This window comes from Cavia porcellus, unplaced genomic scaffold, assembly GCF_034190915.1.
Source record: "Cavia porcellus strain 051 isolate PalLab524CR breed Dunkin Hartley unplaced genomic scaffold, mCavPor4.1 scaffold_1, whole genome shotgun sequence".
NCBI classification, from domain to species: Eukaryota; Metazoa; Chordata; class Mammalia; order Rodentia; family Caviidae; genus Cavia; species Cavia porcellus.
In genome coordinates, this window is record NW_026947484.1 from 214,642,820 (window position 1) to 214,670,599 (window position 27,780).

The 27,780-nt window shown below is 36.1% G+C and overlaps 1 protein-coding gene across 3 annotated transcripts in view; it reads right to left on the minus strand.

Moving 5' to 3' along the window:
* Ppm1b (protein phosphatase, Mg2+/Mn2+ dependent 1B) overlaps positions 1-27,780 on the minus strand; it is a 94,025-nt gene that overhangs the window by 45,259 nt on the left and 20,986 nt on the right. For all 3 annotated transcript variants that reach the window (XM_063229186.1, XM_005005060.4, XM_003473056.5), the window contains exon 2: positions 3,272-4,131. In XM_063229186.1, the coding sequence (XP_063085256.1) occupies positions 3,272-4,117 (846 nt within the window). In that variant the 5' untranslated portion in view covers positions 4,118-4,131. The remainder of the gene's footprint in view (positions 1-3,271; positions 4,132-27,780) is intronic.

A 27,780-nucleotide genomic window follows, 5' to 3' on the forward strand; every position in this document is an offset into this window, starting at 1 on the left:
AAAAACACACAGGAAGGCAAAAAAACAAAAAATCTGCAAAGGTATATACAACAACCAAAATAGATGACAAATAGGTAGCAAAATTGTGAGGTTGTGAGTTTTCTGTATTATCTGGACTTTTCTTCATTCATTCATTCATAATTGGTGGAAATTCTGTTTTTATTTACTTGGCAGGCAAAAAACTTATGTCCCTTTCATCTCAAAAAAGTGCAGATCAAATTCACTCAATTTACAGTGCAAGGAGAAAGACATTTTGAGAGCCACTTACTATTTGATCATTGGCAACTGTCAATTCATCTATACTGAACTCACCCAGAGAAGTAAAAATGACACAGTATGCTAAAAATAAAACTCAGATATAATGTTGTTAAAGTGGTGGTAATACCAAACCTTAAATTCTCATTTCGAAATTTCACTTTCTGTTTTATAGAAAACTAGGTATTTCGCCATAACCTGGGTATTTCCACACACCCAGGATACTTCTTGAGACGTTTTCTAGCTATACCTGCTCTTTCTACAAAAACTTTTGTAATGAAGACATACAAAGGTTTCAATCTAGACAGAATAAATAAGTCAAAAGCCTTTTCTGCAAGCTATTTTGCCTTGACCTCTTTTCAGTTGGTTATAGAACACTTGCACCTGCCGGATAACTCAAATTTTAATTGATTTCTACAAAAATGTTGTCAAAAATCTGCCTGATGATATTATTGCCTGTGATGATATGAACACCTATTTTGAAGAAAACGACACATCATAATAGCTAGTGCTTATTTAATATCATCTTGTTTTGAAGTCCTACCAAATTGTTGTTCTTCGATCTCCATTGGTTTTATCATGTTGCATCTTACTGGATTTTATTATATGTGATAGTATAAACAAAAATTTTTATAGGCAAAGGATAATATAGAAACCATTGTTCATTTTCCGTTAGCTGGTTCTTAATACCCTGTAATACTTTCATCCTCTTTAATGGTTTCACACTGCCTTGATACGTTTGAAGCCATAGTATACGAAGTTATACTCAAATATTTCAAGGAAGGAGACACTATGGTAACTACTATTAAGTCAGGTTATCTTGTGGTGAAGCATTAGGTTGCTGAAATTGTTATGCTTTGACCTGTATTGTTATGTCCTCTTTTATCTCAATCTCCCCTTTTTAAAAAAAAAAAATTTTTATTTATTTATTTATTTATTTATTTATTTATTTATTTTTAATGAAGGGGGGGAATCAAAAAATGTAGCAGGATATATTATAGTAACTTTTTTGATTTCCTATTAACTTGACTTGAAGCCCTGCATTGCTCCCACCTGATTTTACTGTTCTGTTCTGTTTGATAGTATCAAGTTTCAGGGTATAGGCAACTACTTTGAAGGCAGTAAGATTCACTATGACACCCATTCTGGTTTGACTATTATCTTCTTTTGAAGTCCTGTAATGTCTCCAATGTTTAGGTTTTATTGGTCTTGTTCTGTACTGTTTTGTTCAATTTTATTATACCTTATGATATAGGCAATTCTTTTTAAGGTAGCAAGAGGCATTATGGTAACCACTGTTCATTACCTTGTATTCTGTTTTTACATCACATGCTATGTCCTTTGTTTTGACTGACTGCTTTGTTTTGTCATACTTGGTTTTATTCTCTTCCAAAAAAAAAAAAAAAAAAAAAGTAATAAGAACTATGGGAGTAATAAAACCCAAAATGTGTAAGTGTTGTTGTGAAAAAGTGCTCTAAAGGATACAACTGCAAGTGTGTCTAGGTGTGTTAAGATAGATGACCATATTGCTAAGTTTTTGTTGGATCATTGAACACAACTGTTTGCAGTATCACTGTTTGAATGTTATGTATGCTTTAATCCTCTAACTTGAACAACTATTTCTAAGATGATAATATGTAATCTATTAACTAGTGATTTCTTTTTTTTTTTTTTTTAATTCTGTATTACTTGTACCCTTATACTGTTTTGGGTTTTTTTTTTTTTTTTCCTTTAAATAAAAAATAATAATAAAATAATAAAAAAAAATCTGCCTGAAAGGGCCAGGGGTTTAGCTCAGTGGCATAAGTGCCTGTTTGGCAAACTCAAGGTCATGAGTTCAATCCCTGGTGTGTGCAACACACACACACACACACACACACACACACACACACACCTATACCTGCCTGAAAAGCTTGAGTATTTTAAACACATTTAAAGCAACTCCTAATTATGATACTCTGGTTTTTAAAAATGTATTACCATATCAAGATTGCCAGAAAATTATAAATCTAAGTAAATATTCCCAAATTAGTATTCTCCACATTCATTTTAGATAAGCCTTCAGTTTTTAATCCATGATAATAAAAAACATTACAAAAGATACCATCCCTCAAAGTCAGACATTATTATTTTTTGTTTATTCGAGACGGGTCTAGCTATGTGGTCCAGGGTGGCCTCAAACTCACAAGAATCCTCCCTGCTCAGCTTCCCAAGTGCTGGGATTACAGGTGTGTACCTGACTAAATCAGATACTACTTATATAGAATTACATGTAAGTTTCTTTTAGAGTTCATTGATTGAAAAGACTACTTTTACTAGACAATGAAAAACAGACAACTTGTTTCATCCAGTCTTAGCTGCTAGGAAGATTGGAAACAAATTTTACTTACGTGTGGCTTCTGGTATATCATTTGATATTTCATGTGGCTCTTGACCTTTGAGAATAGCTAGTGCAGAATTTTACTACATACATATTTTATCACATATTTTATCAGGTGGTCTCAAAATAACATGTAAGATGGCCACACTGCAACCAACGTTAAAAAGTGTGAATCAACAGGGCCCAGATTAGAGCTCAGTGGACAGAACATGCCTGGCAAGTACAAGGTCCTAAATTCAATTCTGGGTACCCCCCACCCAAAAAAAAGTAAGAATCAAAAGTCACATTCTGTACAAACATCTTTGCCACTGCCACAAGCCCAAGTTCTTAAATAACAATTGCACTAACAAATACACCAACTCTATTACACTTAATTTCCAAGTTACAAGGCTGAATGTATGGCATGACAAATAATGGATTCATTTCTGATGAAGTATTTTCAAACATGTGTCTAATGAAACAATGAAGGTGTTGTTTGTTTTTTGGGTTTATTTTGGTACCAGGGATTGAACTCACAACTGAGCTATATCCCTGGCCCACAAGTTTTAAAAATATAAGTTGGCTTAAATTTTACTTACTGTGTCTTTTCAAAAATAAAACTGTATTTTAATTATTTTTTTTAAAAAACTTACATACCTTATGTAAACAAGTGTCCACTACCCAATTGCACACATTTTCCAGGTCATCAGATACCTCAAGCCTAGATTTAACAAATTCACAGAGCTCCTCATTACTCATAACATCCCAGATCCCATCACAAGCCAAGATGATAAATTCATCCTCTTCAGCTCTTAAGATTTCATACACCTCAGGCTCTGGAGACACAAGTTGTTCTGTTGGGCCCTTGCCATCAACACACTTGTAATCATAGTCCCCCAGAGCACGAGATACTGCTAATGAACCATTAACTCGCTGTATCATGACGCTGCCTCCTGCATTTTGGATTCGCTCCTTTTCCCGTGGATTGCAAGGTTTGTGATCCTGGGTAGAAAAGCAGACTTGTCCATTCCTATACAGAACAGCCCGTGAGTCACCACAGTTGATAAAGTAGATATGCGTAGGTGAAATCATAACTCCTACAGCAGTTGATCCACTCCTGTCCATTCCATTTCTGAGGTCTGAAAAGTTACGCATATATTCATCAATTTTCAAAAAGCCAGTTCTGATTCCATTCTTGACATTTTCCACTGAAGGCTCGAGAGCAGATCCTGATTTGCCAGCTGCCCTAAAGTCTTCATTAGTAGTGATGTGTTCCAACAAGTGTGTCGAGCAGTAATTTGCCACTCGGGATCCAGCATGACCATCATAAACTGCAAAAAATGACCAGTCTTCCAAGCCGTGAGGAATACCTACAACAGCTGTGTGTGCATCTTCCATTTCCACTCTCCATCCTTGCATGCTGCTCAGACCATATCGTAAACCATTCCCAGCACCATGAGCATTATGTTTTTCAGTTTTGGGTTTATCCAAAAATGCACCCATGTTTATTAATGAATCTGAAAGAAAAAAAAGTTACAAGTGTTAAACGTTTAGATTCAGCCAACCAACCAACTCCTATCTCAAGTTTGCTTTTCAGTAATACCCTAACTTACTATATGCTCCCCCTACCTGCACCACCTGCTTCTTCTATAATAGTAGTTTCTCAACCCTACCATGTTAGAATGAGACCAACGGAATCACTAATTCTAAAGTTATCAGATACCAGTGTTTCCTACAAGTCACTCAGGTGACTTGAATATGCAGCTACATTGGGAACTACTGTTGTAAGAGAAAGGAAAAAACAAGAAATTTGCTTAACAATGTTTAAAAGTTTAATTTACAATTCTACATTGTACAAGACTGGACTTTGGAATATTCAGAATGATGAGGCATCTTGTTCGACAAACTAAGTTAGCAAAGCTGCTAATATATTTCAGAAAGATCTCTAAAAGCAGCATTGAAATTAAGACGTTCTTCCCTACTGATCCTAAATATAACTCTAAAATTCTACTAAAACAAAAACATTAAATGTTTGTTTTTAAAACAGAAAAGATCTCACTATGATGCCCAGGCTGGCCTTGAATTCGTGGGTTCAAGTGATCCTCCTGAATCAATCTCCAAAGTATCTGGGACTACAAGTGCATGCCACCTGCCTGGCCTTGCACATTTGGTTTTATCAAGGTTTCACACTGTACACCAATTTGAAAACTATGCTCACAACACTTGGATTCTGTTAAGAAGAAACATCACTTGGATTTAGTGCTAAAAAAACATACTTTATATTGCTGAGTTTTATAATCCATGAAGTAGCTACCTGGAGTTAGTGGCTAAAGATTTAAAATCCTTAGAATTGTATGGATTACCTCCTCCACCACCTTCACCCAGCTCTACTATTAAAGAATATAAAGTGTTTCCAAATTTCAGTGACTTGGACTAGAGTAGTAGCTTTTCAAAACCAAGTATAAGAAACATTCCCGACCTTACTTATACTCTCTAGCTGTAACATGGTGCAAATCTCTTAATCACTTTACCTACAAGTCACAAGATTACCATGACGAATTGAGTTCATGTAAAGTACTTGGAGCAGTACTTGAAACACTGTAATGACATAAAATGACTGTTAATTGCTCATGATGCAGATTCCAAAGTCCTACCTACCCTATACCCAAAGATTGTTTAAAACAGATCTTGAATGTACCTTCAAAAAACCTTGCTAGTGGCTAAAACTTATATACCCTATTGGTCTCCTCTCTCTTGAATTTTACAACCAACTAGCCATACTTATATGTAGTTTAGTTTTATATGATGAACATTTGATAATGATGTAAAGTAGTATGTGTCACTCTCATACTTTCTTTTGTTGCTCAGGATTACACTTTTGAGTTTTGTCTGTACTGACAGAGCAGAAGTTCACTCACTGTACTGTTCTGTGTCTGTACCACCGTGCATTCACCCACCCCACTATCAGTTAACATTTGAGTTGTTTCCTGTTTTCTTCTTTTACTGTAAACAATGTTTTTTTGAACAATTTCGTTCCACGTTTGAACTTTCTTATACACTGAAACTGTCACATACTTACAATAACAAAAATTTAACAGATGATTTCCCCTATCAACGAAAATCACCAAAATTAGGCCATTTACAACCACGTATTTCCCAAATGTTTTCTAACACCATTTTCTTTTAAACAATTTTTAAAAGCAAGTAACTGTTATCATTAAATGTAAAGGTATAGAAAATATATTGTGTGGTCTGTTTTCTGTTAAACAAAAGTACCTGCATACTCCTGAAGAATCAAGTTTAAGTTCCACAACTCTTCAAAACAAAGAATTTTACTGTAAGATAGTGAGCAAACCTGTGTGTGGTAAAATGTACTTTCTTGGTCACATTGATCTTATTTATAAGCGCTACAAGTAACTCACTGTCTTTTCTTGTTTTTGTGAAATTAAGCACACTGACAACTTTTATATCTTTGAGACAGGATCTTGCTATGTAGTAGTTCAAGCTAGCTATGTAGACCAAGCCAGTCTTCAGATCCAGAGATCCTCCTGTCCCAGCCTCTGGAAAGCTAGGATTACAGGCCGGCTTCAATTTCTTTGTTGCAGTAATCTGCCTATGAATGAGGCAGTGAATGATTTTCACCTTAAATGACTAGATGTTGTTCCTTCCTTAAGAGATTGTTTTGAATGAATGAAGCCTCTGGCTCCTGGGAATATGTATGTGTCTAGCATATCTTCACTTTTTACACACAAAAAAATAGGCTCCTACTGAGGTACAACTTAGCAAATAATGGCAGCCATGATATAAACACCAACCTTAAAGTAAACCTCCTACAATCTTATTACTACATGTTTCAAAAGTGCCTTTTGTTTGTCATACATCCAAGTATTAATCATTTTGACTAATGTGGGAAAACAAGTGCTTCTCCAGTCATATGGCAATCTGTCTACTACTTAATAAAGAACTGGACTCATGGTTACCAGAGAAGAAAAGTGGTAGTGCACCCCTGAGATACCAGGATCCCAGCACTTGAAAGGCTGAAGGTTTTTAAATTTGATTACAGAGCAAGAAATACATATACACATATATATACATATATATATGTGTATATATATATATATTTGTAATAACCAAATACTAAGAACAATATAAACACAAAGGAAGGTTTAAAGGATAAAATTTTCAACTATTTCTAAAAGCACTAAATGTAACACATACACAGCCAGCTGGGTGTGGTGGCACACACCTTTAGTCCCAGCACTCTGGAGTTTGAGGCCAGCCTGTGCTATGCAGAGAGACCCTGTCCTTGAAAAAAAATTTTTTTTTTTATTTTGATGATAAACTCTGACAAAGGATTTTTTAAAATCCAACTTCAAGACTGGCTGATTTGTTTTCAAGCACACACATACCTCAAGTCTGCCCTCAGTTCACAATCAACAACCTAATTATATTTCACATTTACAGACAAAAACAAGGAAGCACAGTAGGAAACCTTAGAGCCAAAAATACAGTTCAAGGCCAAGTGTGGTGACTCACATCTGTAATCCCAACACTCAGGAGGCTGAGGCAGCCTGGGCTACAAAGTGAGTCCAAAACCAGCCTGAATTACATAGTGAAACTCTAATGTCTCAAAAAAGACAAAAACAAAGTTTAACTTTTCCAAATATCAAGTGACTTCAAAAAGTAAAGAAAATGCATTCATTGCATTGTACTAAATATTTGTAACTGATCCTAATTCTACTATAACTCAAAATCAAGAACAGAATTATTTTTTTTACTATAATTTAGACATTAATTATTTTTTAGAGCGTGTCTTCTTCATTTACTCTCCAGTTCTGCAAAGTCATATTTTCCTGAAAAGCCAGGTTCAGGTCTTAAAATACTTTCCCCCACCAAAAACTTCATTAACAACGTACAACCATCAAATATTAGCACTTGCTACTTTGAGTAATTAATGGCCCTTCCATGTACATCTCTTTATCTCCCAAAATAATAATTTCCTTTTTTCTCTCTGCCAAAACAAGTTCAAAATAAATGTTAGATGCTTTTTAAAAATTGGCCTGAAAAAAGAGGTTTAACTAAAAAACACTCTTACCCCAATAAATGTTAAGAAATTTGTTACCGTCACATTTCTCCCCAGAGCTGGGTAGGCTCCCTAAAGGATGTACTCACCTTGTACTAGAAAAAGAAAGGCCTCAGGCAAAAACAAAAACTTGTGCAGCAGAGGAACCCAGTTCTCTCAGACAAAACTTCTGGAGGTAGAACAGGCAGGCCCCTAACACACGATGCACCACAATGAACCAATCCCGAAGTCATGTCAGACAGATGAAGTTGTACATTTCAGAATATGACCATAGACCACACTACATATTTGGTTATTATCCCCTACCTTTAGTAAACATGAAAACTTATCTCAATTACCTTAAGTTAAATCCATGGGAGAAAGTCTCAAGCCCATATCTGATAGGACATTGGAGGTAAAATAATCTAGGGTCCCCCACAAGGGCAACAACTCTTGGTTTTCACAAGAGAGCTGGGAAAGAAAATCTTGGCTCCTACCTGTTTGGACCTGGATTTTTCTGTTTAATCTCATTTTTTTGGACACAGTATCTCATAAAATTGCCCAAACTGACCTTAAACTCATGATCCAACTACCTTAGCATCTGGAGTAGCTTGGAGTAAGCAGAAAAGGACATATTAGAAGAGAAACAGACTACATTGTAATCTCAGCACTTGGGAGGCTAAAGCAAGAAAGAAGACTGCTGCTGCATCTGAGGCCAGCCTGCACTGCAGTGAGTTAAGACCTACTGCCTGCACTACACAGCAGACACCGTCCAAAAATCCAAAAAACAGAAACATAGAAAATCGAAGGGAAAAAATGTTTTTTAATAATCTAAAAAATTTTCTGACTGAATAGGCATGAATTTTAATAATGAAAGGGCATGATGCCCCATGACAAACATACTGGATGAAAATAAATATATAAAACAGCTGGGCGTGGTGGCTCACACCTGTAATCCCAGTACTCAGGAGGCTGAGGCAGAAGGATCATTGTGAGTTCGAGACAAGCCTGGGCTACAAAGTGAACTTGAGACCCCATCTCAAAAAAGACAAAAGAAAAAATAGATAAATAAGATGCATTATCAAAAATTTCACAATACTGGAGATAAGGAAGATTCTTTAAAAGCTTTCAAAGAAGAAAATGCTTCACACAATATCTGAAGAATCAGAAAAGCACTTGCTTCAGCAGATAAGAAAATGCAATCCTCTCTCAAGAAGCTGTCAAGAGATGAAAAGAAGGAAAGTGAAGTGGGTTAAATCTCATTTTCCATAATTTACATTATACTGAACTCCTAGAATGGAAATTCAAAAGGCAGCAATAGAAGCATGTTATTTAAAGATGATAAAATAAACTTGGAATCAACTGTCAGACGTTCCAAACAGCTGCTTCTACGCTGGGCTTCACAGCACACACCTGTAGTCTCTGTACTTAGGAGGCTGAGACAGGAGGACTGCTGAGAGTCTGAGGTCAGCCTGCGCTATGTACTGAACTGAAGGCCATCTACTCAGATCCTGTCTCAAAAACAGACAATCAAAAAGCCCCAACTAATTGGTTGCTTCTGAGCAAACTCCTCTTGGAATAAGTCAAGAATTACCAAGACTTGTAGGCTCCTCTGGTTCTTTAAATTATGTGAATGTATTTTAATTTTAAAATACTATCAAGCTTTTTTTTTTTTTCCATTTTTCTTAGTTTTTTTATTTTTTCTTCTTTCTTTGAGACAGGGTCTGGTTATACAGCCCAGGCTAGCCTTAAACTGACAGCGATCCACCTGCCTCCCCAGTGTGCTGGGATTACAGGCATTCACCAGCACGCCTGTCAAACACTATCAACCATTTTAAAAAAGCATAAAGTACAATAGCACAGTACATAATAAGATAAGAAACTGCAATGTACATCCCAAGCTAATTTCTCCAATATAAAATGATTTGAGATTTCAATCAAAAAATGACCAATGCAACAGAATAATGGACCAAAAAATCTCAACTTACAACAAATTTTAAATTATGCCAAACTTTATTTTTTTCATGTACTATATTAGACAGGCTTCACCAGACTGGAACAGTATCAGTGGAAGGTAATTTAATAAAATCTAGTAAAACTACATTTACACATATCCTCAACCAAATTCTAAGAATTCATCTACAGGTTAATCTCACATGTACAAAATGGCTATTAATATTAGCAAAAGTAAAACATAGGAAACAATACTTGTGAGGGAAGTAGGAGAGGGATGTAAAAAGAATTAAGATGTGCAAAGTACATGTACTAACTCCCCACAATGAATGTAAGCGTTATGTACTGCAAACATGTACTAACAAAAATCTAAAAAGAGAAAATTTGCAACACTCATCTGAGAATTATTTAATGATAAAAAATGTATTTCAGTTTGGGGCTGAGGATTTAGCTCAGTGGCATAAGTGCCAGCCTGGCAAGCACAAGGTTGTGAGTTCAATCCCTGGTGTCAAATGGGGGGATATATATATATATATATATATATATATATATATATATATATTAATTTATAAAACGCATTTGTGTATACGGTACTTTCATTCTCTGAAAGTGTACCTGAAGTAGACATTTTGGAAAAGAAAGATCAAGAGGCTGGGAGACACAATTCTCATTACATACCATTTTGCAACTTTCTCACTTTAACCATGTGAATATAATTAAAACTACTAAAAATTTAATATCATTTAATGACTATTATTTCAATTAGGAAGTTTTTTGATTAAATCCCTTTGTGGCAATCAGAACCTATAATCTATAAAAAGTCCCAAAAGCACTGTACTAAATAAGTATCAATACCTAATTGATATCTGAGGCCAATGTATTTTACTTAAGGTTTTAATTGATACTCAAGGTTTTCTCTGCAAACAAATTAAAGAAACAATTACTTAGACTGACATTGTGAGTGTGCCACTGAGAGCCAACAAACACACTATCTTTGAAAATTTATTGTCCTTTCCTTGAAGAAGCAAATCCATTAGTGAATTTCGCTATTATAGTACTATGAAAAGCACGAACTCTACCCTCTGGACCACAAGAATTGGGCAATAAAGGCCTTTAAAAGTCAGCATGGAACAACCATACACTATATCATCAATTCATGAAGACATAAATATGTATCATAATAAGCAAGGGAAATTTTCCCTCCTAAAAAGAATTTAGGACTAAATATTTAGAACTAGACTAAATATTTAGTGCTGCTACACTGTAAGTTCAAGTATCAAATTCTACCTAATTGAATTGCAATTCTGTGAGACTAAGTGAATAAAATTCTTGCAGTAAACATTTTATGATTCTGTAGAAATAGGATTAACAGATACTCCCCTAGACATCAGTATAAATGCTGTACGATGAAGCAAGTTGGCAAAAATTCAAAATGGCTGATGTCTCAGAAGACAGCTCTTTAGTCTTGAGATAACTCCAGTACAGGCACATTCTCAAAGAAACCTGATGTAAGTGCGGATTTCAGTTACCAACAAACAGCCACAGGAAAACACAAAGTATTTCTCCCAAATGGTTAACATTATACAGATTCAAAATTACCCTTGAAAACCCCAAAAACAATCAAGGCTGACACTGATATAGTCTCGAATATAACCAGGCACTGCAGCCTGTATTAACTTCACCTCTGTCAACTCATTTAATTTTACAACATTCTTACAAGATAAATAGTGTTGCCTTCATTTTATAGATCAAGGCACTGAGTCACAGAGACGCTGGGCAATTTGAAGCAGGCAGCAAAGCTGCTCTAAACCAGCTTATCTGGCTTAGAGTTCATTCTCAACCGCCATAATACAGTAGGAGCATAGTACAGTAATCTAGTAAATATTAAAAGTGTGCCAAGCTTTTTTTTCTCCAGAGACAAACCTAGAGAAATTTCACTGCAATACCCAGCTCTCTGGCACAGCCTCTATTCTTTCTTTCAAACATACTACTTATTTCATTAGCAATTCTGCCTTCAAATATAGCCAAATCAGTCCACGTCTCCCCATCAGAAGTTCCACCATTCCAATGGGCCACTGAAGTCATCATCAACCACTAAACAACCTCTTACTAGTAGTCCTGCTTCTGTTTTGCCTGCCTTTATTCTCCGTGACTTTCTTGAAAGTCATGGAATTTTATCTCTTTTGACTTCCCACTGAATTTAGAAGAAAACTCAAACTTACTGTAGCCCTCTATACTCGGACCCCTGCTTATTTTGTTAACTGTACTTCCTTAACTCTTCCATGTAACACTTACTATTTTCTGGCCACAATGCATCTACTACAGTATACTATTCCAGTAAGCTAAGACTGTACGTCATTCCTGGACTTCGGTTTTTGTTGTTGTTTTCTCTTCTAGAATCATTTTTTGGCACTTTTAAAACAAAATTTTTTTTTTTTTTCTTTTTGAGACAAGGTTTCACTATGCAGTTCAGGGTGCCCTTGAACTCACTTGTAGCCCCAGCTGGCCTCCAACTCGAAGCAACCCTCCTGCTTCACCCTTCCAGGTGCTGGTATATTACAGGCAAGTGCCACCACACCCAGCTTCATTTTTACTATTTATTTTGCTCAGAGTTTAAGCAAAATGTCTTTCTTTTGTTCTTTTTCAATTTTTATTTTTCAGGCAGGGTTTCACTATGCAGTTCAGGCTGGCCTTGAGCTCACTTCTTAGCATAGGCTGGTCTCAAATTTCCAACAGTTCTCTGGCCTCAGCCTCCCAAGTGCTGGGATTATAGGCATGTGCCACAATACCCAGTTTGGAAAATGTCTTTCATAAATTCTTTACTCTTTTTACCTTACTGAGAATGTAACCTTCCATAAAAAGAGGAATTTCATCTGTTTTGTTCACTACTAGTTAATCAAGACGCACAATAGGCACTAATCATGATACATAGTAGGCACTCCCAAAATTATTTATGGCATGAATAAATGAATAGCAAGTGAACTCCAAATGAAGTAGCAGGCTTACTATAAAAAATACGCATTTTATAATGCTCACGTTTTAGAAGACACTGGAATTAAAAATGGGTGAACCAACGCTTTCAACTCAAGCTCATTAAAACTGAAAAATACAAATCCAACAGTATCCATTAATCTTAGTTCAAATGCCTTGCTTGTCAAGCATATAAAACATTGCACTTAGTTCTGAGAACCACATTTTAACAGGGAAATCGATAGAACTAATACATAAGCAGACAAATGAGACTAGGGCAAGGTTCATAAACATCCCTCTTTTTTGAAAAAGCTGGGAAAATTAATTTCTGACAGATCTGATGGCAAACACTGAATTCTTGTAAAAGGAGAAAAATTTATTCCTTTATTAAAGAAAGCACATAAGAAACCTCACCCCTATGACATTTTAAAAAAAGATAATGTTGTTTATTAAAGAGGCTAAGGGACAGGATGGAATTGAGTTCAAAACTGAAGTACAGATGTACTTCAATCACTCAATTAGCAAAAAACTTACAGGATAACTCACCCTCTCTCATTTATAATTTAAAGTTTTTAAAAAGGGGGCTGGGGATACAGCATGCACTTAGCTTAGGTGCAGCAGGACACTTCTATGCTAGAACAAATTTACTGTGTATGAATACACAAAAACCCATATGCATTATCTTATTATCTACTACAACATAAAAATGTGACTGCCAGGGCTAGGGATGTAGCTCAGTGATAAAGCATCTCTGTCTGGCAAGCCTGAGGACCTGGTTCAATCCCCACCACTTCAAACAGAAAAAAAAACCAAAAGAACCCTTTCCAAGTTAAAGTCAAGAACAGCAAATGGGAAGAAAAAAAAAAAAAAAAAATCAACAGACAGGAGGGTTGGGTGGAATAAGACAGAACTGTGACTCCACACTAAAAATGATAAATTATTGCTAAGAACATTTTAAAAAATCATAAATGGTACACAAAAACCAAGAATACTTGTACTCATATTTAAAAATACAGGCTGGAGATGTTGCTCAGTGACAAGAGCTCTTGCCTTGCACACATAAGATTTTGGATTCAATCCCTAGCACCATAAAATATAAAATAATAACATAAAAATGCAAAATTTGTACATACAAAAATATACCAAAAGCCCAAAATGGCTACTGTGAGACAATAAGGTTATGAGTGTTTACATGGGTTCAAAAATATCATCTTTAACTGGCAGTATCTCACTAATTGTTAGAGTAGAGTAATAGGCACACAGAGGCTCCATATATACTACTATTATCGTTATCCTCCCTTATTTATGTCTGAAATTGTCCATAACAACAAGTTAGGTTTTTTCCCCTCAACTCTCTCTATATGCTCTACCAAAATTAGGACAACCTCTTTCTGAGTTTTCACTCTTGAATACTCTGGGTCACAAAAAAATATAAATTATAGGGCATGTAAGGAAAAACTGCCCTGACAATTTCATTCTCTCTTTTTCCCCTGTAATTACAAATGCCATACAAAGCGCCCACTTTTACTCGCCGTATGCCCAAAGGGAAGAACCTTAGAATCTCAACAGCATAATGGGGCAGACTCTAGAGGGATTTGGTCTGAAACCATGCCTCTGCGGGACAACTAAGAGACTCACCCAACACAGTTAATTGTCCTCCTACCTCTTTTAATTTCCTTTAATTTTGTGCCAGAGGCTCATTACAATATGCAATCACAATGTGCTTTTTATCTTATTCCAGGTGCTAAAGAATAAGCAAATACTTTTATAGTACTTGTTCTTTTTTATTTTTTTGACAGAGCTTCTTGTCTAGGCCAACCTCAAACGTTCCAGATCTCCTGCCTCAGTCACCCAAAGCTTGGGATTACAAGTGTGCATCACCAAACCCAACTATAACAATACTTAGTCTATGGCAGGCACTACTGTAAATGCTTCACAAGCATTAACTCACTTAAACTTTAAAATTGAAAAAACAAATTATCAAAAATCCATGCAAGATCTTAAACTAAAAATCTTTACACAAGTTAGTTATGGTAGTGCATGCCTGTAATCCAAAGTACTCAGGAGGCTGACACAAGGGAATTACAAATTCAAGGTTAGTCTAGGCAACTCAGTAAAACCCTGCCACAATACAAAATGAAAAAGGCTGGGGGGTATGATTCAAAGATAGAGCACTTGCCAAGCATGCAAGAGGTGATAGGTTCAGCTCTCAGTACTGTGTATATAAACAAATCTTTTAACAAAGCAAACCAGTAAAACTTCAACGAAGACATTCAGATACTGCACAATTCTTTTTTCTGCAACTGGCACACTTTCTGGTAGAGGTTCACAAAGCTATTAGTGTGCCTTGCTGGGGCTGGGGATTTAGCTCAGCGGCATAAGCGCCTGCCTTGCAAGCAGGCAGTCCTGAGTTCGATCCCTGGTACCAATAAAAAGGAAAAATACAAAAAAAAAAAAAAGTGTGCCTTGCTTAAGAACTACACAATCTGTCAATTCCACCTGCTTCCTATAAAAAGGGTAAGGTGGTGTCAGAGATGCCTCAAGCACATTCACAAGACTACTGTGTTGTTCTTTTAACTAAATAAGCAATATAACCTGAAATAATGATGCTTTTAAAAATAAATTCCAGCAACATAAGCACCTGCCTGGCCAAGCACAAGGTTGTGAGCTCAATCTCCAGTGCCCCCTCCCCTAAATCTATATACCAGGCATCACATTCAGATATTGGTATATACTGTATCACTTAATTCTAGTAACAACCTAGTAGGGCTAGCACTTTTGAGAGTCTTATTTTTTTACAACTGTAAAAAATAAAATGCAAAGAAGCTTACTAGAAAACCTGATAAAACCCAAAATAAAGTCTGGGATTTTAGTAAAAGAATAGTAATGACTCGGGCTTTTGAAGTTTTAAAAAAAATAGCACAGCAACATGAGAACATAACAGCAAACTGGGTGAGGGACATGAGGCAATTCTCTACACTATCTCTGCAACTTTTCTATAAATCTAAAATTATTTCACATTGACCATTTACTTTAAAGATGAGAAGCAAAAAGAAAGCTTTAGTTAAGTCATTTCAATCAAAGTGTTGAATAAAACAATGGTACAATGGTCATGAGAAATCCCTCCATCTATGATTTTGCCAAGCATGCTAGGGAGGTTGAGAAATGGACCCTAAAAAATAACATGATTATATATAGTAATTGTAAATTGACTGAGTGATTCTATTTCAGAAATTATCACCTTTTGTGGCCTATGGGAGATCAAACATTTTCTTTTTTCAATGAACAATCTAAGAAACAATAGTACTGAGGGCCATCCAATGGAAAGGCAGACTTGTAAACACATTCATGTGCCTTCACCTACATCACTCACTCAATCTGGCAACACCTGGCTTCTGGCTCTTCCCCAATGACAAAATAATCATGTCAGAAAGGTAAACATTCTTAATGCATTCAGATGCCAAGGCACCCATGATAGTACAACCAAAGACACTCATAACTTCCAGAACTGCCTCAGAAAGTGGCAAAAACAATGGGGTAAGTATATGAAGCAAGGGACAGCGGTTACTAGTGGGGAAGCAAAATGATGGAGTAGTAATATTTAGATAAAACTGTTAACATTGTCCTTCCTTTAGAGAGAAGTTCGAAGCAAATACCAAACTGTGAGTATCTGTTTAAGTCTTGGTGATGGAAACATAGATCCTTAAGGATCAATTTAAATTTTCATGCTGTAACACTATTCAAATAAGCCACATACACCAGTTTAAAAATTCAAGTTTCAGTAAAATCTATTTCAATACAATTCTATACTAACTTTTCTCATTATTAATAATTCTTAATACCTATTTTCTTGTGAAAACATCAGTAAATTCTGTCAACCATCCAGCCCCCAAAAGGTCCTTGCTCTGTTCAAAATTAGTGTGAAAATACTACATAAACACATATGTAAAACAGAAACTGTTTAGCCCAAATAAATGTCACTTCTGTTTTAACAGATGCCTGGTCTAACACTTATAAATAAATTTTAAAAACCCAACTCATTTACATTTATGTCCTTCCTAAATTTTCTGGGAATTCTTTAAAATTACTTTCAAAATAAATAGAAAAATTTGCTCTAAAAACAGAAAAAAGGAAAGTAGTCATAAATGATAATGAAACTTCAAGATTCAGTATTGTCTCAAAATCAAGGGCATCAAATTCATGGTTTATCAAATAATAATCTGTATACAAATACTCTACTGAAGCTTAAACTTCTTTTTAAAGCTCAAACTTCTGTGAAATTTGTGTTACAATGATCATCCACATTGATACTACCTTTCTGAGAAAGGGGTTTCTAGTTCAAGACAAATGGAACACAGCCATTCCTTTCAATAATCCATCAAAATGTTGGTGAAGGAGTTTTTTTAAAAGTATAAAACCAAAACAACTAAAAGAACACAGAGGAACAAAATAAGCCAGTGAATGGCAAGAAATGTTAAAAATCTATGGCACTGCAAGTTCAAGGCAAGCCTAGATTACACAGTGAGTTAAAAGCCAGTCTGAACTACATCACTACATATCGAGATTCTTTCTCAAAAAAACAAATCCACGATAGAAAGATCATACACATATGTGATTGTAAGTGCGAGGTCATGAGTTTGATCCCTGGTAAGGGGGTGGGGGCGGAGTCCATACATATATGAAGCAGATAGGAGCATGGTGATGAGTGAAACAGAATGGAAGAAAGATCAGCAATTCAATGAATCAGAACTGGGGAGGGAACTCGCAACCGAATGAGAACATGCACACGGTCACAGTAAATGGGAGCACACACCACAGAGCAGGCGAGAAACTACTAAAAGTTATAGAAAGCCATCAACCCCAATCTCTCCTCATACAGACGAAACACAAATGCTGTTTTCTCAAGATACTAAAGAGAAATGTTTTATTCATATTTAAGAAAAAGTGTGAACAGACAATCAAGGATAGTCAGATATACCAATTCCACTGAACAAATTAAAGCAGTTAACAGGGCTGGAGGGGTACCTCCGTGGTAGAATGAGTGTTTAGCGTATGTGAACCCCTCAGTTTCATCTCCAGTGCCACCGAAAAAAAAAGAGAGAGAAAAAAGAAAAGTTAGCATGGCAGGTTCTGTTTCTTTACCACAATTTTTTAAAAAAAGGTTCTGAGGGATAGAAAGTCATCTGCACACAAATCCAAATTGCATGGGGGAAATTTTAGAATATCAACAAAATTAAAGGACAGAAAATTTCATTAAGGTTTCAAAGTAGAAAATCACATGATAATGTTTAACTGAAAGGATAGCTGTGTACAGACTGAGTTAAAAATAATGAAGCCAGGCATGGTGGCACATTCCTATAATCCCAGCACTCAGGAAGCTGAGGCAGGACTGCCACAAGTTTGAGACCAGCCTACATAGCAAATTCAAGATCAGCCAGAACCACATAGTAAAATCCTGCCTCAACAAAAATTAAATAAATAGATAGGATATAGCTAGTGGCAGACATATGGGGAGCATACCCTGGAATGGGTTCAAGTTCCAGCTGCCTCTGCCAACACATTCTAACAGTAATTTAAAAATGACTTTTAGAAATAAATTTAAAGGAAGCATATTTCCTGATAACAAACAATAATTATAGAACACAAAGTGGCAATACTAACATGCTGTGTTCAAACTAGCTAGATTAAAAATTTATAATTCAATAGCAAAAAAAAAACCTATAAAATGTTACTAATTTTAAATGGTAGCATCTAGCTAGATCCCTGGCTAAGCAACCTAATTTTTAGACACTTTACTTTGAGGTTCAAATCAGATAACCCTTCTGAGTCAGACCATCCAGGTTTCGCTGAGTCTGGAAAGTTCTCAGCCAATAGCTATTAAAATCCTTTATCCCTTCAATCCACTTACTTGCTGTTAAAAACAAGGACTCTAGTGCCAGACTGTCTGGATTTGGATATATAATCTATATGCTAGGTGACATTGCTCTAAGTTATTTTTTCCAATGCCTGTTTCTGTAAAACAAGAAGGGGCCAGAGATTTAGCTCAGCGGCATAAGCACCTGCTTGGCAAGCATGAGGTCATGAGTTTGCTCCCTAGTTCCAAAAAACAACAACAAAAAAAGATACTACTCTATAAAATGGGAACTAGTAACTTTAGAGAGTAGTAATGACAATGTAGAAGTTCAGTTATAAGAAGTGCATAGGATGGTGTCTCCTTTTTTTCTTTTTTTGGTACCCAGAATCAAACTCAGGGGCTTGTGCTTGCCAGGCAGACGCTGTGCCTCTGAGCTATATCCTCAGCCCAATGTTTCCTATTTTCTGTCCTAACCAAGTACTTAATCTTCAGTTCCAGCCTAATGCTAAACAAAATAACTAGATTAACTACTTTTCCTAAAATGTCGCCAAAATAAATAACAGTAGTAATAAAACGTATAAATTAGCTCGTGCTCAAAGAGGTCAAAATGAAAATAAACTAGTACTAGCACTCTGGAAATTGGTATGGGGATTCTTCAAAAATGTAAAAGCAGAAATTCTGTTTGCCCCAGTTGTACCCCTGTCTAGGTGTGTTCCCGAAAGAGTTAAAGACATCATATTACAGAGATATGTGCATATCCATGTATGTAGCAGCACAATCCACAATAGTTAAATCTTGGAAGTGGCCTAGATATCTATTGATAGATGAACATCTGAGAAGAAGAAAATGTGGTCTTTATACAAAATTTATACCATTACAAAAGGATAAACGAGTCATCTGTAAGAAAATGGATGCACCTTGAGACCATAATGTTAAGTGAAATAAATCAGACACACCAGTTTAAATATTGTACGATTTACTCTTATTGAGAAACTCAAGTTATAAAGAACAAAAACCTAAAGGTAATAGGAAACAGGAAAACAGACCTTTTTAAAATGGGAAGGGGATCAAAGGATGAGGGAGGGGAAAGAGAACAGAAAGAAAGATAATAAAGAAAAAAATTTTGATGTGTTTTTACATGCACCAACTCCTCACAAAGAATGCAATCATTATGTACTGCAAAGATGTGCTAATAAAAAATTTAAAACTGGGGGGAAAAAGGGAACATACTATTGACACCAATCCAGGGCTTCGATACTCACTCATAAATATGTGCATCAAATTCTAAATAAGTTTGAACTGCTTGAATGAGAAAAGTAAAAAGAACTCCTATCAATAAACATAATATCTGGCTCTCATCCTTTTTTCAATTCTTAACATTTTCAGAATTGTAGCAGAAATCCTCCGTTTTCCCCAACACCTGTGGCATTTGCAGGCTTTTGAAAGAATTGAGATGAAAGATCAGGGGGCTGGGGATTTAGCTCAGCGGCATAAGCACCTGCCTTGCAAGCAGGTGGTCGTGAGTTCGGTCCCCGGTACCAGGAAAAAAAAAAAAAAAACCCAAGATTTGAGATGAAAGATCAAAAGAGTTTGAATTAAGTAATTGATATTTACAGTTTTATTGTAACAGCTACATAACTAGACACTGACCATTCTCAACTCAGGTAGCAAAGATACTACTCATAGGAAAAGCCCAAAAGTTTTATGAATCCTACAAAAGTAAGATGAAGTAAACAAGCCAATTTAGTAAGTCTCGGATTTTGAGAAATTAATTTGTGAGGGACATCAGCTATGACAATAATTAGACTTTTCCCAACTCAAAAGTATTAACTAGAAATTTCCTTTTTTATTTTTGGTAGTGCTGGGGAATTGGACCCAGAGCTTAGCAAATATCAGGCAAGTGCTCCACCACTGAACTATACCACCAGGCCAGAAATTCCAAATTCAAAGCTGTAATATCACTTTTTAATTCCTTCCCAAGCCTTCCATAAGAAAAAGATCAGTCATAAAGTAAAAATATAACATTACTGATTGTGCTTTCTCCACAAATTTTATCTAGGGGAAAAAGAAATTCATCACTATTAGACAGGTGAGTAAAAAGGGGCTGGGAATATAGCCATGGGCTCAATCCTTAGTACATATATGCATGCAAACACACATAATATATACACACACATAACTAAGGGGGCTTGGCATGTAGTTTAGCTCATTCTGAGTTCAATCCCCACCACTACAAACAAGTACATGCTGTGTGATTTTACACAGGAAATGTAAATGTAATGAAATGTGAAAAGAAGCAAAACTATTAGGGGTTAGACGAATACATAAAATGGATATAATAATCACATTACTTGAAACATAGGCAAATATCTTTTCATTAACACCGTAACATTATCTAGTGGCACCTTTAACAGTATTGTAACTTCAAAGTGATGAGTAGTTTAACAAGTTATGAGATTTCAGCAACTACTAGAATGTGACACAGAAATACGGTATCTAAAGACAAGTTTAAAAGTATTGCTACACTGTGATCTAATAATTCACTGATAATTGAAAAAAATACAAATTTCAGTTAGAGATTAACAAAAATGAAAACAGGAGCTGGGCATGGTGGCTCACATCTGTAATCCCAGCACTCGGGAGGATGAGGCAGGAGGACTGCGAGGAGTATGCGGCCAGCCTGGGATACACAAATGAGTTCAAGGCCAGCCTGCACTATTAAGTGGGACTGGGTCTCAAAAAAGAGAAAGAGTTGGGGAAGGGGAGGAGGAGGAGGGGAAGGAGAAAGGAAAATACAATCACTCTTTTTCTACACATGTTGAGAGGTTAGCAGACTCCAGTTTAAAAAACCCTGAATTAGTCTATGATTAGCAACTTGAGGCAGGAAGAGGGAAGCCTATGTTTTAACATATCATGTGGTCGGCAGTGAACACATTCAGTTAGAGATCCCTATTACACTCAAGTGGAAATAAATCAGGCAGCTGGATACAGGAATATAATGAATGTCCAAGAGTGAGATCAAGGCTAAAGACATGTTTGACAGCATTTAAATCTTAAAGAGTGTAATCTGTACAGAGAAGAAAAATAAAATTCTAGAACACTCAACATAAATTTCATTAGATTATCTGGCAGGAAACCACAGGACAGTAATTAAGAACACATACACATGAAAAATTCTAAAATGAAGAAGATACGCTGGCTCTGGGAGGAGTCCACCAAGAAGCAGCAACAGCCAATTAGATCTTCCAGTAAGCCACACAAGCAAGCCTTGCAGGGCCAGGAAGAAGGAAGACAGCGCCTCCCATAAATCGCAGAAGACACATTGGCTCTGGCAGGAGCCCATCAAAAGGAAACCAATTTCTGGTGCTCAAGAACTAGCCCTCCACCTCCGGCAAGCAATCCTTGGTTTGGAGGACAGGCTGAGTTGATAGCAACTGAGGTACAAGAAGCACCTGCACGTATTGTTTGGTTGACTTTGTAGGCCTAGAGACGATGGTCTGAACTTTTATTGGGAGGATGATATTATGCAGTGTGGCAAATACTAGGATTTCCTTCTGTCTTGTTTTTGAAATCCAATATTGTTCTTACTGTTCCGATTTACTGTTTTGCTTTATTCTATGTTCTGTTTTGACTGGTTCCTTATTCTGTTTAATTTCGTTTGATTTTGCTACGTCTAATGGAATGAACAACTATCGTGAAGATGACAAGAAATACTATGGTAGCCATTATTGATTAGTTATCCTGCTTTGAAATTCTGTACCAATTTCATTGCATTGTTTTGACTGGCTTTATTCTGTTTTGTTTCATTGGGTTCTAGTGTCTTTAAAATAAAATAATAAAAAGTCTAAAATGATACCAATGAAAGTAATATAGTTTTTTATGTCCTCCCCTAAACAGAGACTATGAACAAATTTACCACATCTAAGTGACAAAACCACCAACTTCCGTGAAGACCTGAGTAGTACTAGTATTTGTGAAACAGGAAACAGAAGGAAATCCAACAAGTTTCCAAAAATTCCACAATGAGACAAAAACCCAACATTATTCTCCCTGGAGACTCAGATGGAACAATCTAGTAATAGCCAAAACTAGGAAAGAATTCTGCAAGATCCAGTTGGTAGAGTAGTGCAAGGGGAGCACAATGCATTAAGTTCTCATGGTACTAAAGCAATCTAGGACCTACAAACTCTGAAAACAAAAAGAAAAAAGCCCTCTTGCAAGACAAAACTCCAAAGAGAAATTGCCAAGAAGGGGGGGGAATCCAAATTATGCAAGACAGCATCCACCTAATCCTAAAGTTCAAGTAAACTAATTTTCAATAAAAATGAGCAAAAAAAAATTATACTCTTAATTCTATACAAAGTAACTAAAAGAAAAAGGGGGGCTTCAGAAGTACAGCTACAGCACTTGTCTAGCATTCACGAAGTCCTGGGGTTCAATTCCCAGTACCCCCCCACACACACATTAAAACACATTAAAAGAAATGAACAAAACATAAAAAGAAAACCAAACCACAATTAGAAAACTCAGAAATTCAATTAGAGAAAAAATTAAAAACAGTTAAACTCAGAAATGAGTAAAAATTGAAAAATTACTTCAAAAAGACAAAACAACAGTACAGAAGAAATAAACACAAATGGTAATGTCTAATGAGAAAGACAACGTTTTAGCAAATTTTTAAACTAATAAAAGAATTTATAGGAGAAAAACTAATATAAAAGATGGGCATAGGCTAGAGGTGTACTCAATGGCACGGCCACTGCCTAGCATATGTAAGACCGTAGGTTCAGATCCCTGCACCAAAACAAAACAAAGATGAACAACAGAGACTTAACAGAAATTCACTAAAAAAGTATGCCAAAACATGGCAGGCCAAATGCTAAAAACTGTAATTTAAGAAAACTTCTAAAATCAAGCCACCTGAAACTACATATCATAGGAAAAACTCATCTAGAAAGAACATCAAGACATGTTCTACTATGAGACTTTGCAAAGTAGAAGAAAAGGGCTGAGAATTAGCTCAGTATTACAGCATTTGACTGCCATGCTACAGGTCTTAGGTTCAATTCCCAGAATTGCAAAGAATTAGCAAATAAATTTTTTTAAAAATCCTTTCCTCACTTACACAAAAAGACTGACCCATATATATGGGAAACAAGATTAAACTGTCACTAAACTTGACAGCAATCATTAGTTTATGCCAGAAGCAGAAAACCAAGATAAATAATTTAAGACTTGCAATGAAAGAAAATATTTGTCACATACTTTACATCCAGCAAAACTGATTTTCGAGTGTAAAAGGACACAAACAACTAGCATGAATATATAAAAAAGCTCAGGGAATACTATTCTAACGAGGACTCTCAGAGGAGCCTAACTGGAGACAATGACGAATACAAGTGGGCACACAGGAACAGAGGTAAGAATGGGTCTACAGAGGGCAGTGGGCCAGTGTGTGGGATGAAAAGCCTTCGGAGTTGCACAAACCTTATTTCTAATGGCCAATAGGGCCATTAGTTGAAAACTGTGCCACTGTAGGCTGTCAAAAGTTAGAAATGCCAGATTCTTTGACATCAAAAGACCTACTTAGAGTCACAGAATTTGCAGCATCACAAATTATGCCCTTCTCTCTCAAATCACCACCTTTTTTTCTCCTAATACCTCTTTCCTTATTCTTTTTTCAGATGTGAGCTTTAGCATAAAACAGAGTTGAATCCAAGCGCCAGCTCAATTATTTAATTGGTCTAATTATTTAATTATTCAAAACCTTTACGTTTCATCTTAAACACAAGGGCAAAAAAGTACGTTCTTCACAAAGCCAGTATAGTAAATGAAACAGATGATGCAGATTAAATGTTTAAATCAATGCCCAGCATAAAATCCTTTAAAAATAGTAGCTACTATCATTACCATTATGATCCATTAATCACACCTTAGTCTGTCATAACCAGCTAAATACATACAGTCAGATGTGTTTAAATAGAAATTTCATGTTCCAGATCAACCAACCACATACAAACTGACAGATAAGAAAATACCTGAAGTTTATAACTATTTCATTTCTGAAATCCTTCTGATATCTGAAACCAGCAAATCTGAAAAAGTGAACTGGATTTTATCATGTTTTAGTTGAAATATAAGTGAAGTTTTTGTTTTGTTTTTGTTTTTCTGTCTTTTTGAGACAGGACCTTGCTAGGCAGTTCAGGCTGGCCTTGAGCTCACTTTGTAGCCCAGGCTGGCCTCACACTTGCACCAATCCTCTTGCCTCAGCCTCTTGAGTGCTGGGATTACAGGTGTACGCCACCATACCCATAAGTGTAGGTTTGATTGTTCAGTCATTTAGTGCTGTGTTAGTGAAGTGGGACAGGTTACAACTCTAACACTTAGTTCTAATACCCACCAAAGAATTTACTTTAGGTGAGAATATGGTGATAGAACATCCAACGTGTCTAGAATATTTCACATAGACTCTCTCTCATAATGTAGTCATTTCAATACTCAAACCACCAGTACTGCTTGGACAACTCAAACACTAATGGGCTACCTGGCAGAATTAGGTCATATATTAGTATGGCACAAATAAGGCACTTCATTTCACTGATAATTCTTTCCTTTTGGAAACCATTTCACTTATACTGACTTTCAGAATACTCGAAATCATTCATATTTATTCTTTTTTCCTTCAGCCTCTGAGCTCCCAATATGGTAATTTTCAACCAAAAACACTGCCTTCTACAATCTGCTTCAGCTAGCACTTTTACATTGAACTTTTAGATATATTTTAGTCTAGCTTCTTAACCATTAAGCTTGGAAATACTACATTTTTTCAAGCACAGCCTAACTAAAAACTTCATCTCTGTACCCAAACAATCTTCATATTCCAATCCACATATTTGTAGTAATAATGACATTCTTCTTTGTAACCTGGAGTAGAAGACAAAATTATTCTGATATAAATCAAACTACTACTTATTAAGTTTCTAAGCTCCATCAATTCCATTTAAGTGTCTCTCATCCTTCCATCCTAATCTCTAGCATCACTACCTATGCCTCCTTGTTGTTCTCCAACTCACAGGACACATTATCAACAGCATGGTCTCCCTAAAACAAACCCTAACTATCCAGAGTTGTAAAGGCTTCCCGTTCCTCAAAAGACATTAAACACAAAATCCCTGTCTAAATTTACTCATCAGAAATCTTGATCTCTAGCCAGCCATCCTTAAGGCCCATGCTCATTCCCACCTCACGGTCTATTTGCCCGACTAAATTATTCACTAAGCTAGCCAGATCCCTCAAGGTGTCTTTGAAATAATACTTTCCCCAGCCCTTCATCTCATCCTTTCAACACTATTACACAATCATCTACATTCTGCTTGACATTTTTGCCTCCCTACCTTGACTTGTGAATTTGGTATCTAGCAGGTACTGAATAAAATATATGATAATTTAAAAGATATTTCTTCAAAAAAGGATGTCCTATTACAACATTCCCAGAAATAATGGGCGGAGACCTAAAAATCCACTGGAACACTGATTAACCTTTATCATCTACTGTAACATTTATTAAATACAAGCATTCCTTGATTTCCACAACAGTTTTACTTCGGTGGGGATTCACAATTAAAACATCCAGCCAATTACACCAGCTTACTGCAGACAGGGGGCATACTAATGAATTTACATACTTGCTGATAAGCAGCTTCTATTCCCCATTAGTCTAGCCAAATATCCCTTTTAGAGAACATCTTTGTCTCTAGACCAGAATCATTCCACCTAGCTCTTTCTATGTGTCCTTAGGCTTAGGCTGACAAAACACCAGCAAGATTAAGCAGAACAAATTTTTCTTTTTTTTTTTTTTTTGGTCTTTTTCCTTTTTATCGGTACCGGAGATCGAACTCACGACTGCCTGCTTGCAAGGCAGGCGCTTATGCCGCTGAGCTAAATCCCCAGCCCCGCAGAACAAATTTTTCAAAGGATTGCGTAAGTGTAACACAATCACCCCACCTCCTACATACAGTCACTGCCATTCATACACTATCCTGTCAAGTATTTGCTTCAATCTAAATGCTTCCAGAGTTCTCTTGGAACTGTCTAAGTTAAAGTTCTTAGCATCTTGTATATCTTTATGTATACAATCAAATCCCTAAAAACTCAGAACATAATTAACAAAAAGAACACCTCCATTCTAACATCAAAGAAATTCCCTTTCTACACCTGTAAGAGTTAGTCATCCAAACAAAAATCAGGAAAATAGAAACTAATGCAAATGATAATGGCAAATAAACAAAAGGCGTAATCTGCATGGTCAACAAGCATATAAGAATGTTCACCGGCCCTCATTAGTAATAGCAATATGCAAATATTCTAATAAGGTCACAATGGAACCATGCGGAGGCAGTAAGTGGGTACATGGTAAAGTCAAAACCAAATGTATACAAGAAAACAGAGCTGTGCTTCCCAGTAAAGCAGCCAGCCACATGCAGCTAGTAAAATTTGCAATGTTTCTAATTCAAATTGAGATTTGTAGTAAGTGTAAAATACAAAATAGGCTTTGAACATTTAATATAAAAAATACAAAATGTCTCAATTTCTGTTTACACACTGAAATATTTTGGATGAAATATTTTGGCTGCACTGCACTGAATAAAACGTATTATTAAAATGAATTTCAGTTGCCAGGTGTGTTAGCACACACCTGTAATCCCAGCACTCAGGAGGCTGAGGCAGGAGGATTACCACAAGTCTGAGACCAGCCTGAAGTATATGAGTTCAAAGCCATACTGAACTACATAGCCAAGACACTGTTCAAAAAACAAAATCAAGTGCATAAAATAATATTCCAAGATGGTGTGGTGGTGCAACCTTGTAACCCTAGCTACCTGAGAAAATGAGGCTGGAAGACTACAAATTTGAGGACTGTCAGGGCAACTTTAAAGATTCCATCTCAAAAAAAAAAATCTACATCTATGTCTGTATCTAAATATTTATATAGATACAAACAGATATACAGACCAGCAGAGAGAGAGAGCAAGCACACTACAGTTCATTCTACTACTGAGCTAGACCACTTGCTTGCACAAAGCCCTGAGGGTTTGATCCCTGGTACACAAAAATAAATATGTAAACTGGGCTTTACAGTGTATACCTGTAATTCCAGCACCTGGGAGGTGAGCCAGGAGGACTGACAAGTTTCAGGCCAGCCTGAACTACATAGCAAACCCCATGTCAAAAACACAAAACAATAAATGAGAAGACATTCTATGTATGATAATGTACAGCTTTCTAAACCCCTTCAGTTTACCACAAGGGTCACTCGGGCAGCATGTC